The following is a 12,085-nucleotide window of genomic DNA, read 5'->3' as shown; positions in this document are numbered from 1 at the left end:
AGGTTTGGTGATGGCTACATGATCACGGTGCGCACCAAGTCCAGCCTCAACGTCAAGGAGGTGGTGAGGTTCTTTAATCGCAACTTCCCCGAGGCCGTCCTCAAGGTGAGCTGCCCTCGGTGGCCATGCTGTCCCCTGCCAGCCCCCACCTTGGGGCACAAGCAGCTTTCATCCTCTGTGGGGTGACTGGAGGGGGTCTGGGAGCGAGGGCTCAATGCCCCACCCTGTGCACACCCCCAGGAGCGGCACCACACCAAGGCCCAGTACCAGCTGAAGTCGGACCAGATCTCACTGGCACAGGTCTTCAGCAAGATGGAGCAGGTGGTGGACGTGCTGGGCATCGAAGACTACTCTGTTAGCCAGACCACACTGGACAACGTAAGCCTGGGGACAGCATGGGCAACTGGACACTTGTCCACAGGGATGGTGGCCATGACAAAGTGCCAGGCAGGATCTACCTTTGGTGCAGGAGGTGGAGCTGGATGGGGAATACAGTCGCAGCCACCACATGGTGGAATGCACTGGGTCCTGTCCTGGCAGCACGAATGACAGGCGAGGGGTGGCTGAGGGTAGAGGCGCCTGTGAGGATACCTCTCATTCTCCTGTCCTTCCCCCACACCCAGGTGTTTGTGAATTTTGCCAAGAAGCAAAGTGACAACCTGGAGCAGCAGGAGACCAGCCCCAGCTGTGTCCTGCAGTCACCCCTGGAGCGCTTGCTGAGCCTGCTACGCCCCCGCACTGCCCCCACTGAGCTGCGGGCCCTCGTGGTGGAGGAGCAGGAAGATCTGGAGACTGACGATGAAGGCCTCATCAGCTTTGAGGAGGAGAGGGTGAGAGGCTGTCCCTGGATCTGGGTATCCCTGGTCCCACCTATGTCCCTGCCATGGAGCCCTGGGACTGAGTGCTGCAGCACCAGGAAGGGGACATGGTGGAGCCAGGGCCGGGCCATGCCGAGGGCTCTCTGGAAGGGGTGGGGGTTCTCTGGGAGGGATGGCGGCTCCACCACCTGGGCTGGACTCTGGCCCCACATGCCCTGGGTATGCTGGCAGAGTGGGCAATCCCTGAACCCTGCCTGTCTCCCTGCCCAGGCTCAGCTTTCCTTCAACACCGACACGCTGTGCTGAGACCCCGGGGGCAGCCGCATTCCCGTCTGTGAAGTCACCGAACCCTTTTGGCCTCTCCCCTCCCTTTTCCCTGTGGAGCGGAGCTGCCGCAGCTGGAGGCACATGCCAGGGAGGACACAGTGGGCACAGCAATGCTTGGATGGACCTTTTGAGCCACCACGGGTGGCCTTTGTCTCCTTCAGTTCCGGAGCAGTATCACTGTGTGGTGACAGGGGCCATGGTCCTCGGCCTGTCCAGCAGGCACGTGCCATGGATGGAGACTGCAAAGGAAAGGACACAGTTTGGCGCTAGCGCTGCCGGCCCCACATGCCTTGGGGCAGAGACACCCAGGCCTGTGAGCGGTGCCTTTGACTGGACACTTGTGTTGCACTCACCCCAGGGACCCTTGGCTGTGGGACCCTGCCAGGCCTGGCCCCATGGAGCTGGAGGAGGGATGACTGCTTCTATATTGCCCCTGGCCAGCACTGCCCTGGGCACCACAGGGACAGGTCTGATGCTTCACCCACAACCAATTTCTGTCATCGGTGGGATGTCGCTGGGGGTCTTGGCCCTGCTGATATGTCCTGCCCACCCTGGGGTCTGTCCACCCCAGCCCTGCCTGGCCTTGGGCACTGACTCCATCCCCAGGCAGCAGCACTCCTGCAGAGGCACGCGGGGGGGCAGAGGGGTATGTCACAGGGTATTTCACATGCTGGCACCAGCTGTTTTCCCCTCTGACCCTAACCACGTCCCTCCCCCTGCCTCCTGCCTGCCCTCACCATCCGCTTCGCCCATCACAGGGCATTGCTGCAGCTCTGCCATCTTTTTGCTGTGTCCCTTTCAGTGTCCCCTTGCCCTGGCACTCGTTCCTCCGTGTCCAGCCCTGTACAGGAGCCACCTGCACTGGTTTCTTATTGTTGGGTCACTGGCGGTACTGGAAGAGGGGCTGCTGCACCCCAGGATATCTTTGGAAGGTGGTAGTGGGTTGGCCTTAAGGTACGAGGTAGGGACAGTCAAAGTGGGCATGGGCACAGCTTGGCAGGGGTGCCCGGGGTGCTGGGGAGGGGAGGATGGACCGTGGCAGTGGGGCTGGCAGTGTCACTGGGCCAGCAGTGGACACCCCCTCAGCCAGCAATGCCCCTCCTTTTTGCAGAGGGTCCTTCTGCCTTGTCACCCACAGGGACCATGTCTGGCGCCTGCTGCTCTCAGCAACCTGCAGTTGTGCCCAGAGGCAGAGTGACAGCAGGGCCTGTGATGCTGACCCTGACCCCCAGCCAGGCTTTGGCGGCACCCCAGGGTGGCCATGCACCTTCCTGGGGAGCACGTGAGGCCCGGCTGCCCTGAGAGCTCTGCTGCCGAGCTGGCTGCCACGGGAGGTGTGGGGCACACGGCGTGGGGAGGCCTCTTCGAGCCACCTCTGGCCCCACTCAGGCACAGGAGCAGGGCCTGACCTCCACTGTCCTCGTGCCCCCCCTGGTCTCACCAGCCTTGTATGCCACCTGCTATAGATTGTGATACAATATACAGTATTTTCAATAAGGGGAAAACTGGGGGGAGAAGCTCTATTTTCAGATTTTTCAGACCATATTTTTTTTAATGGCATATGGGAAACTGGCTGTTTCTGGGGTGGAGTGGATGGCACATGGGGGCAGCCCCCAGTGGTGTGCCCTTGCTCCCTTGCTGGGCACATTCTGCCTTCCTGGGCGAGTGTGGGGGGACGAGCCAGCTCGAGGCTTGCCCTTTGCCATCAGGGAGAGGGCATGGTGTGATCTTTGAGTCCCCAGCTGTCGCTTCAGTGGTGGCACCCTGGGGACCCTGGGGCACACTGGGCAGCAGTGCTGCAGTGCTCTGGGCTTTGTCCTCACCCCACAGCTGCCACACTGCCCTGTTGCTCAGGACTCTGGAAGGGCACTGGCACTCCACTCACAGTGTCTCCCCTTTTCTCAGCCCTCCCCACCCCCACCATGCCATTGTCCCTATGGCTTTGATGGTCAGTGGACATGCTCTGGTGCCCATACAGCCTGGATGGCCACGGTGGTCTCCCTGCCCTGGGCTCAGGGCTGCCTGGGCACAGACCCTGCTGGGGCCACCCCAAAGGTGGCAGCAGGGAGGGAGCAGGAGTGTAGTGCCCCAGGGCATGTCCCCAGGGCAGGGGTGGCTGCTTGCCTTAACACTGTTCACTTGGTCGAGTTTGGCCCTACTTCCAGCCTTGCCTCCCCCTGCACGTCCTTGGCCACCAGCCACGGGTGCAGCGCCAGTGCCACGCTCAACCCCAGGCATGGGGCCTCTGAGGGGCGGGGAAGTCTTGGAGCTGCCTGTACATTGCTAGCAAACAAAAAAAAAAAGATGAAATGTGAAAATACTGATCATTTTAAATAAAAAATAATAACTGGATCCAGTGAGGCTGTGTGGTTGGTGATGGGTGGGAATGTCAGGTCTGGGTGCCTGGGAGGGATCAGGCTGAGGAGGGGGTTGGCAGTGCCCAGGGTGGGGGTGCGGGAGCCTGCTGTGGGCAAAGGGTCCTAGGCCCAACACAGGGGTGTGCCCAGTGCTTGGCATCATTTGGACAGTGGTGGGGTGGCTGGGGGTGCAGGCAGGAGCCGTGGCAGCTGGCAATGCCACCAGCCTCCCTCACCGGCTCAGGGCTGGCAGCAGCTGCGGTGCAGGGGCCCCATGGCAGTGCGTCCCGCCTGTGCCGTGGGGCCAGGTGTGGGTGGGAACGGGTGCACCCTGCAGAGGAATGTGGGCTGGGAGGGGCTGCAGCTCCCGCTGGGGCACTCAGGGTGCAGCCAGCACTGTGCTGACAGCTGGCACCCAGCATGGCTGAGAAACCCCAAATCCAGCTCTTCATCAAGGTGAGGGGGGGATCCTCAGGCCAGTGGGCACTGCTGGCTGCCACCACTGGCAGTGCTACAGTGGGGTGACCCGGCCGCCCTGCCCACCACAGTGCCCAGATGTGGGGAACTGGGGAGGTAATGGGCAGGGGGTCAGGTAGCAGGCAGGGAGTGGGGCTGGCAACCGGCGGTGTGCCAGGTAGCAGTCAGGTAGGAGTAGGACGGGGCAGTGGGCAGCAGGCAGGTAAGGGGGGGGGCAGGCAGCAGGCATGGCTCTTCTCCACAGCACTGCCTGCTGCTGCCTACCCCACAGGCAGGGGGGCTGTGAGGGCTCAGCCTGGGGAGGTCAGACTGGGATGCTCTCCACAAACCAGAGCCCAGCAGCCGCCCGGCCGGGGCAGTCTGTCCAGCTGTGCCAGGCAGGACAGGGCTTGCCTGGGATTGTGCCTAGGGGTGGCAGGGCCACCAGCACTGCTGTCAACTTCCTTTGGTGAACAGTCCCTGCTACTAGGCTGTCCCTGCCACAGCTGCCCCTGCTGCCACTGCTGCTGCCGCCCCCAAGCCCTGGCCCCCCTTGGCACTGTGAGGCTGGCACAGCCTGGGGGTCCTGTTCCCTGGGGGGGTGCCAGGGCCAGTACTCGCTGTGCCACGTGGCTGCTCTGGGGCACGGCATTGAGGCCCTGGGAGCACTCAGGGGCTGGGGGCATGGTGCCCTGCCTGGCATAGCAGGTGCCATGGACTGCAGAACAGCTTGCCAGCCTGTGTCAGCCAGGCTGGGCCGGGGCACGTGCCTTGCCACCCTCATCCAGGGCTGCCCCCACTATGGCCATGCTGGGGTGAAGGGGCAGCTGAGCTCTCCATCTGTGCCCACAGGCAAGCGAAGACGGGGAGAGTGTTGGGCACTGCCCCTTCTGCCAGCGGCTCTTCATGGTGCTGCTGCTCAAAGGGGTGCCCTTCACCCTCACCACCGTGGACGTGAAGAGGTGAGTGGTGGTCCTCTCCCAGAGGGTGCCAGTCCTCGGGCCAGGGCCATGGGCAGGGTAGGTGGGTGGTATGTCCCCAACAGTGTGGGAAGGGGTGTGTGAAGGGTGGGCACTATGGCATGCATGGAGCTTGTTGTACCCCTCCAAGTGCCCACCACTGCCTGGGGAGAGTAGTGGGCATTTCCCTAGGCACACACAGAGGCAGGAGCAGCCTAGGGGCACCACTTCATCCCTTTGCTTGGGACACACATGCACATATGAACACGCACACACGCACACACACATGTGCATGGGGCCAAGCAGAGCCCTGGACATGCCAGACATCAGCAGTGTCTCCATCTCCCGCAGGGCACTGGATGTGCTGAAGGACTTCGCACCAGGTGCCCAGCTGCCTGTTCTGCTCTACAACGGCGAGCCCAAGACTGACACCGTGACCATCGAGGAGTTCCTGGAGGACCAGCTGGGCCCCCCCACGTCAGTGGCCAGTGCTGCCCTGAGAGGACTAAGGGGCCAAAGAGGGGCAGGACAGGCTGAGAGAGGAGGGGGCTGACAGCATGTGAGCCTGTTGGCCCCTGCCACCTGCCTCAACTGTGCCCACATCCCCACAGGTGCCCCAGTCTGGTCCCGCAGTACCGGGAGTCGAGCCTGGCTGGGAACAACATCTTCCACAAGTTCTCCGCCTTCATCAAGAACCCGGTGCCTGCCCAGGACGAGGGTGAGGATCGAGTAGGGAAGCACCCTGCGCATCTTTTCAAGTGTCACCCCCCCCCACAAAGCCTATCCTGGTCACACCGAGCGCCCTCAGTCCTCCCCATCTATGTGGGTCAGTGTCAGGTCTCTGTGGGAGGGCAAGGAGCAGGTGCCAGCCTGGGTAAGGTGGGTGCTGCCTGGGCACAGGGCTGCACTGGCAGGGGGCCACGGCAGAGCAGGAGCCCCTGCCATGACCCAGCTGCCCTCCCCACAGTGCTGCAGCGGAGCCTGCTGCGGGCCCTGCTGAAGCTGGATGAGTACTTGCGTGCCCCTCTGGAGCATGAGCTGGCCCGGGACCCCAACCTCCGTGCCTCCCAGCGACGCTTCCTTGACGGAGACCACCTCACGTTGGCCGACTGCAACCTGCTGCCCAAGCTCAACATTGTTCAGGTAAGCAGGGGCATGCCGGCACCCTGCCCTTCTCCTTTCCCTGGCATCTCCATTCCACTGGCCCCATGGTCTCACTTTCCTCTTGGTGCCTGTAGCAACCCCCAGCTCCTTTCACAAATGCTGTCAGCCCTGCGTCCTCTGGCATCCTTCTCCCCAGGAGCCCTGCCCAGCAAAGTGCCTTCCCAGAGATCCCATTCCCCTCTACATCCCCTCCTAAGTGCCAGCCTTCAACTGTGCAGTGCTGGGGATGTCCACTGGCCCTCTGCCTTCCTTCCCAGCTGGTTCCTTTCCTGGCAGCTGGGCCCTCCTTAACACACAGTACCAGGCACAGTTCCCCCGTTCCTGCCCGCAGGTCGTGTGCCAGCACTACCGCCACTTCGGGATCCCCAAGGACCTGCGGGGCGTGTGGCGGTACCTCAACAGTGCCAGTGAAACCAAGGAGTTCAAATACACCTGTCCCAACAGCCAGGAGATTGTACAAGCCTATCGCTCCGTGGTCCGTGCACCACAGTGAGCTGGGTACGCACCCCAGTGGGTGCAAGGCCAGGGTTGGGGTCAGGCAGGAGGTCAGTGCCCACCCCATTCCTGCCAGCACGCACTTGGGAGAGCAGAGCATGAGCTGTGCCCCTGGCACCCAGGTGCTAGCAGTAATCTGTGGTGCACTGAGCCCCTTTTGTGCCACCCTCCCTCCCAGCCAGGACATGCTCTGTGGCCCCCGAGCATCGGGACTGGGGGCAAGGGGGCAAAGCCATGGGCACCATCAGTGCCAAAGCTGGGCCCTGCTGTGGGCAGGGGCAGAGCTGGGGAGGATAAGCTGCCCAGAGCACAGGGCAGCCCTGCAGCCTCTTTGTGGGCACGTTGTGCCACCCTCTCATGAGGGTCCAAGGCCCAGCTGTGCCTGGGCAGCAGGCACTGCAGGATGCCCTCACACCTGCACTGGGTGAGGGGACCCAGCATAGCCATGGAGAGCCCTGAGAACACAGTTCCCAGCACCCTGGGTGAGGGGAGCAGAGGGTACCAACCCCCTGGAATCTGCGGTTAGTCTGCTCTCAGGAGCAGATTTGGGGGTTGTGAAGTGGGGCAAGCCCAAGCCAAGCTTCAGAGCTCCTGGAAATCAATAAAGGCTTTGCAAGCAAGACCAGCGTGAGTCTGGAGTGACACACCAGCAGCTCTCCCTTACAGGGCTTTGCACTGACCTCTACTCTCTCTCCCAGTGCCAAGCAAGGCAGAGTGCATCCTCCCAGCTCTCTGGAGGGGTTGGGCAGGCTCTAACCACCCATCTGCCAACCCACTTGCAAAAAGCTGGCAGGGAAGGAAACTTCTCTGAGTCCCGGACCTCCGGGTTCAGCTGAAACTGGCCCAAGGCTTCCTGGGAAAGGGAGAGGCAGAATACACCGACACATCCACAGAGACTGGCTGGCTAAAAACACCTTTACTGGAAAGAAGATAAGCACAGGCAATCTTTCCGTTCTGCAGTGATACAAAAGTTCCTTCCAAACCCCACCAATTCAAGGAAAATGAAGTCAAGAGGTGGCCCCTGCCAGCAGGGAAGAGCTGCTGGGAAGAAAGCAACCACTGGTGTCTCCTCAAAGGCCCTGCCACCACCCCAGCGGAGGGTCAGCTGCCATGTGCTGATGGCTCTGTTGCCTCCCTGGGTGCGAGGGGCTCAGCTGGCCCCAGACACAGGGCACTCTCTCCTCCACCCACGCGCATGCTGATAGGGCTCCACAGGGCTGTCATCAGGGCACAGGACAGCACCACTCAGGAGTCCTCGAAATTCACTCCAGATGATGCTTTCTTGCTGGGAGGAGATGGAGGGAGCATCAGAGCCCCAAGCCCCATTCCCCAAGCAGAGCCCCTGGGGTCCCTATGCAGCCAAGTCCCAGCACTGACCTTTTGAAACCAGGGTTAATGAGAGACTCTCCCGGGACCTTCCTTTTGGCTGGCAAAGCTGAGCCAGCAGCCCTGTTCTTCCTGGGGCTGGGGTCTGCCTCAGTCAAGGATAGGCAGGATGCAGACTGCAGGTCAGCCAGGTGTTCTGTCAGCCCTGCCAGTCCCTCCAGGGCCAGGGTGAGCTTCCAGCAGCCCAGCCTGGCAGGGCCAGCAGCCATGGAGAGGAAGGGCCAAGCCTGGCCTCCTCTCCCAAAGGAGCCATGGACCTGCCCCGGCCCCCAGTCTGGAAGCACAGCAAAGCCTGCCCTTCTTCTGAGGCTGGTGATGACCAGCCTCTGACCTGAGCACCCCAGATACCCCAAGAGCCACCACAGTGAGCCCTGCCCCTGCTCTGTCGGGAAGGGCACCAGGACAGTGGGTGCCTGACAGCAGCCACAGCTGAGGGCACTCGGTGTGTGCTGAAGAGCACATGAACACAGGACCAGCAGCCTCCGGGAAGGAGAAGGCAGGACAGCAGGACCAGGGCAGGTGCCCCTGGCAGTGCCTACCTGGCAGGAAGAGCTGCTGGCTCTGGGCAGTATTCTTCTGAGGGCTGCAGGAAGATGCCAGTGTCTCCACGGCTGCTGAGACAGGAGCCAGAGCCACAGCTTGTGACAACACACCCCAATACAGCATGCAGCATCCCAAGCCTCCCCAGCTAAACTGAGGCCTGTTCTCCTCTCCCACCCAAACTGCTGCTGCCACAAAATCTTCCCAGACCCCTCAAATAGAGATGTCTGTAAGGTGACTCCCACATTCAGGATGCTGGTGTGGTGCTGGCCATGAGGACAGGGCTGTGTTTCCACCCAGAGACACACCACTGTGTCCTCTGGGCCCCAGCAGGGATCCTCTGTCTGGGGGCTCTGGTGAAGACCCTGGCCAGCTTTAGGAACTGGCCAACCGAACGGAGAAGTGATGGCAGCAGCTCTGCTGCTGGCCCACTGGGACTGGTGAGGAGAAAGCAGCTGATGTGATACTCGGGAGGCAAAGCCCTCTCCCACTGAGAGGCCCAAGGCTGAGCTGGGGCACGTGGGGCACTTTGGGTGGGGGTGACGATCCCATGAAGGTGGCAGGAGCTGCCGGCCCTCCCCCTGTCCTCACACCTTCCAAACCCACCACGGACCTTCCAGGCGCCTCTCCAAGGTCTCGATGCAGCCGGCCATGCCGAACACCAGCGCCTGCAGCTGGCTGCGCGCCTCGGCGGCGGGCAGCTGGGCGAGGGCGACGGCCGGGCACCGCGGCTCCTCCAGCATCCGCAGCGTGGCCGAACGCGGGCCCAGGCTCAGCTCAGCGGCCCCGCGCCCCAGGGCGGCCCTGCAGGGATAGGGGGCGAGGGGAGCGGGGAACAGGGCGAGCCCGGGGTGAGGGGAGCCCGGGATGAGGGAAGCCGAGGATAGAGGGTGTCGGGGCGGCGGCACCCACCTGAGCATCGCGCCGTGCTCCTCCGGCGGGCACGGCTGCAGAGAGGGAGGAGGAGGAGAGCATGTCCGACACGGCCTAACCCGGGCCCGAGTCCATCCCCGCCCCACTGGCACCCCGGGCCTCAGGCCCGAGCCCCACCGCCGACCCCGGCCCCGGTACATACGCAGCCAAACGCCGGACAGCCGCCGAGATCCCCGGCCCAGACCTCCATCGCGTCGGTTACACTGCGGGAGGCAGCGGCTCAGGCCGGGGTTGCTCGACCCCCGCCCGGCCCCGCTCCCGTTCCCGGCCCCCGCCCGCTCTCACTAGACAGCGCCGCCGGGCCGGCAGTAGCAGAGGAACCGGCCCGGCCCGGCTCGCAGCACGTGGAAGGGCCCGGCCGGTTCCGCCATCGCCGCGCCGGAAGGGGCGGGCGCGAGCGGCGGGTCCCGCCCGAGGCCGCGACAGGAACCAACAGCCCCGCCATGGTGAACTTGGGACTGCGGCGGGTGGAGGATGATGTGGCTGCCAAGCACCCGGTGCGCCCTGCGGGGGACGGGCTGGGGGGCCCGGCTGCGCCGGTGGGGCCGGGGCTGCCGGGGCCGGGCAGAGCCCGGCTGTGCCGGTGGGGCCGGGGCTGAGAGGGCCGGGCAGGGCTCCAGCCCCGGCGCTGACGCGTCCCCGCAGGCGCTGCAGCAGTACGCGGCTTGCCAGTCCCACGCCTTCGTGAAGGGCATCGGCACCTTCCTGGCAGGTACAGCCCCGTCCAGCCCCCCTCCTCGGTTGTCCCCGGCCGCTCCCCGGGGGCAGCGGGGACGGCCCAGCTGTGTTCGGTAACCCCGGCCCCGGTCTCGGCAGGCAGCGGAGCCACCTTCGCCGTGCAAAAGCTGGCGCGGCAGAAGCTGCCGTACAGCCCGCAGTGGAGCCTGCTGCTGGCCATGGGTGAGTGCCTGGCCCGAGTGGTGCTGTGGACAGAGAGGTGTTTGCCCTTGCTGTGGGGGGCTCGTCCCTAGCTCCGGTCACCTCTCGACGCCCCGGCCACGGGGGTTCCGGAGGGTTCTTGGGCAGCTGCATCAGGTGCTGTCCCCACCAAGGTGCTGCTGGCGCTGTCAGAAGCACCTCGGCCTCCCCAGCCGCAGGGTCCCTCGCGAGCTATGTGGTAACCAGAGCTGAGACACAGAAATGCTCCGACTTCTGGATTTATCTGGAGACAGGCAAGTCCCCACAGCAGCTCGCCGTTACTGGTGGGGTGTCTCAGCCCACAGGTACGTTCCCAACTCCCTGTTGCTTTCCCCAGGCTTGTCGTGCCTGCTTCTTCCCTGCTGCAATAATTAGTTTGCTATTCCTGTCTCATAATTAAACTGGTGACTGTGTAATTGCCAAAATCTCAATGTAAGTCCCACACTGGCACACCGCATCCGAGGAATGGGAGCAGAAGGACATGTGGTGGCTGGAGCTCCCTACCTGATCTCATAGTTCCCATGTCCCGCTGTGTTCTGGGCACAGCGGTACCTGAGCAGACCTGGAGATGTGGGCTGGGTGCACTCGCTGCTAACTGCTAACTGGTGCCCTGCCTGCTTTGGGGATTCACAAGAGCCAGCATGAAGGGCTCGTTTGCTGGAAGAGGACGGAGAGGGTAAGGGATGGAGAGAGCAAATGAGGTGTAGAGAGGTTTATTACTGCTCCGTAGAGTGGATAGAGCTGGAGGGGCACTAAGAGAGGCACTGGACAGTTCCCATGGCTGCTTGCTGCTCTCTGTCACATGTACCTTGAGCTCCCAAAGCACCTTGAGGTCCCAAAGTTGGGCCCACCTGAAGAGGCTTTAAACACTTCACTAGGGCTCTGTGGTTCTCTCTCTGCCCACCCTTGGCAAACACACCAGGGTAGTTGGAGGTCCAGGGAGCTTGTACTTTCTGTTGCAGAAAATCTGCTCAGCGCGAAGGACAGGGACAGCGCCGCACTGCCGGTGAGGAGGAACAGGTATGGGGATGTGGTGGAGTAGCCGGCAAAGCACAGCACTCTGTACCTGTGTCCCACTTCAGCTCCTGCTACCTGCCCAACCTGCTGCTGCCCATGCTGCCTGTGCGCCTGGTAGGCTTGATGGCACTGTTGGGAAGCTCAGAGGACTTGATCCTGCAGCAAGAGTGTGGTGGAGGCACCACAGGGATCACTGCTGCCCACCTCATGGCCTCTGAACATTGCACTGAGGGTACAATAAAAGTCAAGAACTGAAGGCCCTCGTTGTGGATGAGGTGAAGGCCGGCAGTGGGACAGGCAGAGCAGGTCGTGAATGTCACCCCGAGGGAATGGGTGGCACTCACACTCTATTGGCACGTGGCTCTAGACTCGGGCAGGTCTGGGCTAAGCTACGAGGGCAGAGCTGTTGTTGTGTGCTTTCTGTACCCTGAACCCAGCCAGTCCCCATGTCCCTACCCCTGCAGCAGCAAGGCTTTTCCCACCCACCTGAACAGGGCCGGGCTGAGCCCCATAGCTGGGTGGCCTCTGGGGTATCCTCTGCCCCTGCAACAGGGGTGACCGTGTGCCCAGGGCCCCTCTCTGTGGTGCCCACCTGTCACCGGCCAGTCACTGGGTTCAGGGCACGTCATCTGGCCAGTCCCAGATTGCCCATCCAGATCCATAACCAGTTGGCAAGGATATGGTACTGTCTCAAATCCCATGCACAGAGAGGGGC

General features: G+C 62.8%; 4 protein-coding genes across 13 annotated transcripts in view; 3 read left to right on the top strand and 1 right to left on the bottom strand.

The window, feature by feature from the left end:
- Window positions 1–3,494, top strand: part of ABCA2 (ATP binding cassette subfamily A member 2) — a 34,691-nt gene extending 31,197 nt beyond the window's left edge. For 6 of the 7 annotated variants that reach the window (XM_017834696.1, XM_017834693.1, XM_017834695.1 and 3 more), the window contains 4 exons: window positions 3–105; window positions 241–378; window positions 624–830; window positions 1,089–3,494. In XM_017834696.1, coding sequence (XP_017690185.1) covers window positions 3–105; window positions 241–378; window positions 624–830; window positions 1,089–1,124 — 484 coding nt within the window. In that variant the 3' untranslated portion in view covers window positions 1,125–3,494. The remainder of the gene's footprint in view (window positions 1–2; window positions 106–240; window positions 379–623; window positions 831–1,088) is intronic. The other variant, XR_001877948.1, reaches the window with a different exon arrangement.
- A 428-nt stretch (window positions 3,495–3,922) lies between these two features.
- On the top strand, window positions 3,923–6,574 carry CLIC3 (chloride intracellular channel 3). Its single transcript, XM_017834647.1, has 6 exons — window positions 3,923–3,958; window positions 4,811–4,920; window positions 5,269–5,394; window positions 5,529–5,635; window positions 5,885–6,060; window positions 6,413–6,574. The coding sequence occupies exons 1-6, from the start codon at window positions 3,923–3,925 to the stop codon at window positions 6,572–6,574; spliced, it is 717 nt and encodes a 238-aa protein (XP_017690136.1).
- An 899-nt stretch (window positions 6,575–7,473) lies between these two features.
- Window positions 7,474–9,812, bottom strand: CUNH9orf142 (chromosome unknown C9orf142 homolog). 3 transcript variants are annotated; one of them, XM_017834717.1, is made up of 7 exons: window positions 9,721–9,812; window positions 9,578–9,638; window positions 9,415–9,449; window positions 9,116–9,306; window positions 8,502–8,576; window positions 7,954–8,047; window positions 7,474–7,861 (listed from the first exon to the last, which is right to left on the bottom strand). In XM_017834717.1, exons 1-7 carry the CDS (start codon window positions 9,804–9,806, stop codon window positions 7,822–7,824), a joined length of 582 nt encoding a protein of 193 aa, XP_017690206.1. In that variant the 5' UTR covers window positions 9,807–9,812; the 3' UTR covers window positions 7,474–7,821. The 3 variants fall into 3 exon arrangements, 2 of the variants coding, with proteins under 2 accessions (XP_017690206.1, XP_017690207.1); XM_017834718.1 differs by having other exon boundaries at window positions 8,502–8,573; XR_001877949.1 differs by having other exon boundaries at window positions 7,831–7,861; window positions 7,954–8,078.
- A 21-nt stretch (window positions 9,813–9,833) lies between these two features.
- Window positions 9,834–11,626, top strand: TMEM141 (transmembrane protein 141). 2 transcript variants are annotated; one of them, XM_017834716.1, is made up of 5 exons: window positions 9,834–9,932; window positions 10,081–10,147; window positions 10,252–10,335; window positions 10,527–10,658; window positions 11,316–11,626. In XM_017834716.1, exons 1-5 carry the CDS (start codon window positions 9,879–9,881, stop codon window positions 11,393–11,395), a joined length of 417 nt encoding a protein of 138 aa, XP_017690205.1. In that variant the 5' UTR covers window positions 9,834–9,878; the 3' UTR covers window positions 11,396–11,626. The 2 variants fall into 2 exon arrangements, with proteins under 2 accessions (XP_017690205.1, XP_017690204.1); XM_017834715.1 differs by having other exon boundaries at window positions 10,488–10,658.
- Window positions 11,627–12,085: the final 459 nt, after the last annotated feature.

The sequence above is a fragment of the Lepidothrix coronata genome, unplaced genomic scaffold (assembly GCF_001604755.1).
Source record: "Lepidothrix coronata isolate B3197 unplaced genomic scaffold, Lepidothrix_coronata-1.0 Scaffold237, whole genome shotgun sequence".
In the NCBI taxonomy this organism is placed as follows: domain Eukaryota; kingdom Metazoa; phylum Chordata; class Aves; order Passeriformes; family Pipridae; genus Lepidothrix; species Lepidothrix coronata.
Note: the sequence above shows the minus strand (reverse complement) of the source record. Positions and strands in the feature narration are given on the sequence as shown.

What these genes read in the sequence shown, in the direction of transcription:
- CLIC3 (XM_017834647.1), top strand. Translation starts at nt 3,923, where the DNA reads ATGGCTGAGAAACCCCAAATCCAGCTCTTCATCAAG. An exon ending in GACCAGCTGGGCCCCCCCAC is followed by an intron (nt 5,395 to 5,528) that starts GTCAGTGGCCAG and finishes ACATCCCCACAG; the next exon opens with GTGCCCCAGTCTGGTCCCGC. An exon ending in CCAAGCTCAACATTGTTCAG is followed by an intron (nt 6,061 to 6,412) that starts GTAAGCAGGGGC and finishes TCCTGCCCGCAG; the next exon opens with GTCGTGTGCCAGCACTACCG.
- CUNH9orf142 (XM_017834717.1), bottom strand. Translation starts at nt 9,806, where the DNA reads ATGGCGGAACCGGCCGGGCCCTTCCACGTGCTGCGAGCCGGGCCGGGC. An exon ending in CGGCCCGGCGGCGCTGTCTA is followed by an intron (nt 9,639 to 9,720) that starts GTGAGAGCGGGC and finishes TGCCTCCCGCAG; the next exon opens with TGTAACCGACGCGATGGAGG. An exon ending in CTTGGAGAGGCGCCTGGAAG is followed by an intron (nt 8,577 to 9,115) that starts GTCCGTGGTGGG and finishes CTCCTGTCTCAG; the next exon opens with CAGCCGTGGAGACACTGGCA.
- TMEM141 (XM_017834715.1), top strand. Translation starts at nt 9,879, where the DNA reads ATGGTGAACTTGGGACTGCGGCGGGTGGAGGATGATGTGGCTGCCAAG. An exon ending in ATGTGGCTGCCAAGCACCCG is followed by an intron (nt 9,933 to 10,080) that starts GTGCGCCCTGCG and finishes GCGTCCCCGCAG; the next exon opens with GCGCTGCAGCAGTACGCGGC. An exon ending in TGGGGTGTCTCAGCCCACAG is followed by an intron (nt 10,659 to 11,315) that starts GTACGTTCCCAA and finishes TTTCTGTTGCAG; the next exon opens with AAAATCTGCTCAGCGCGAAG.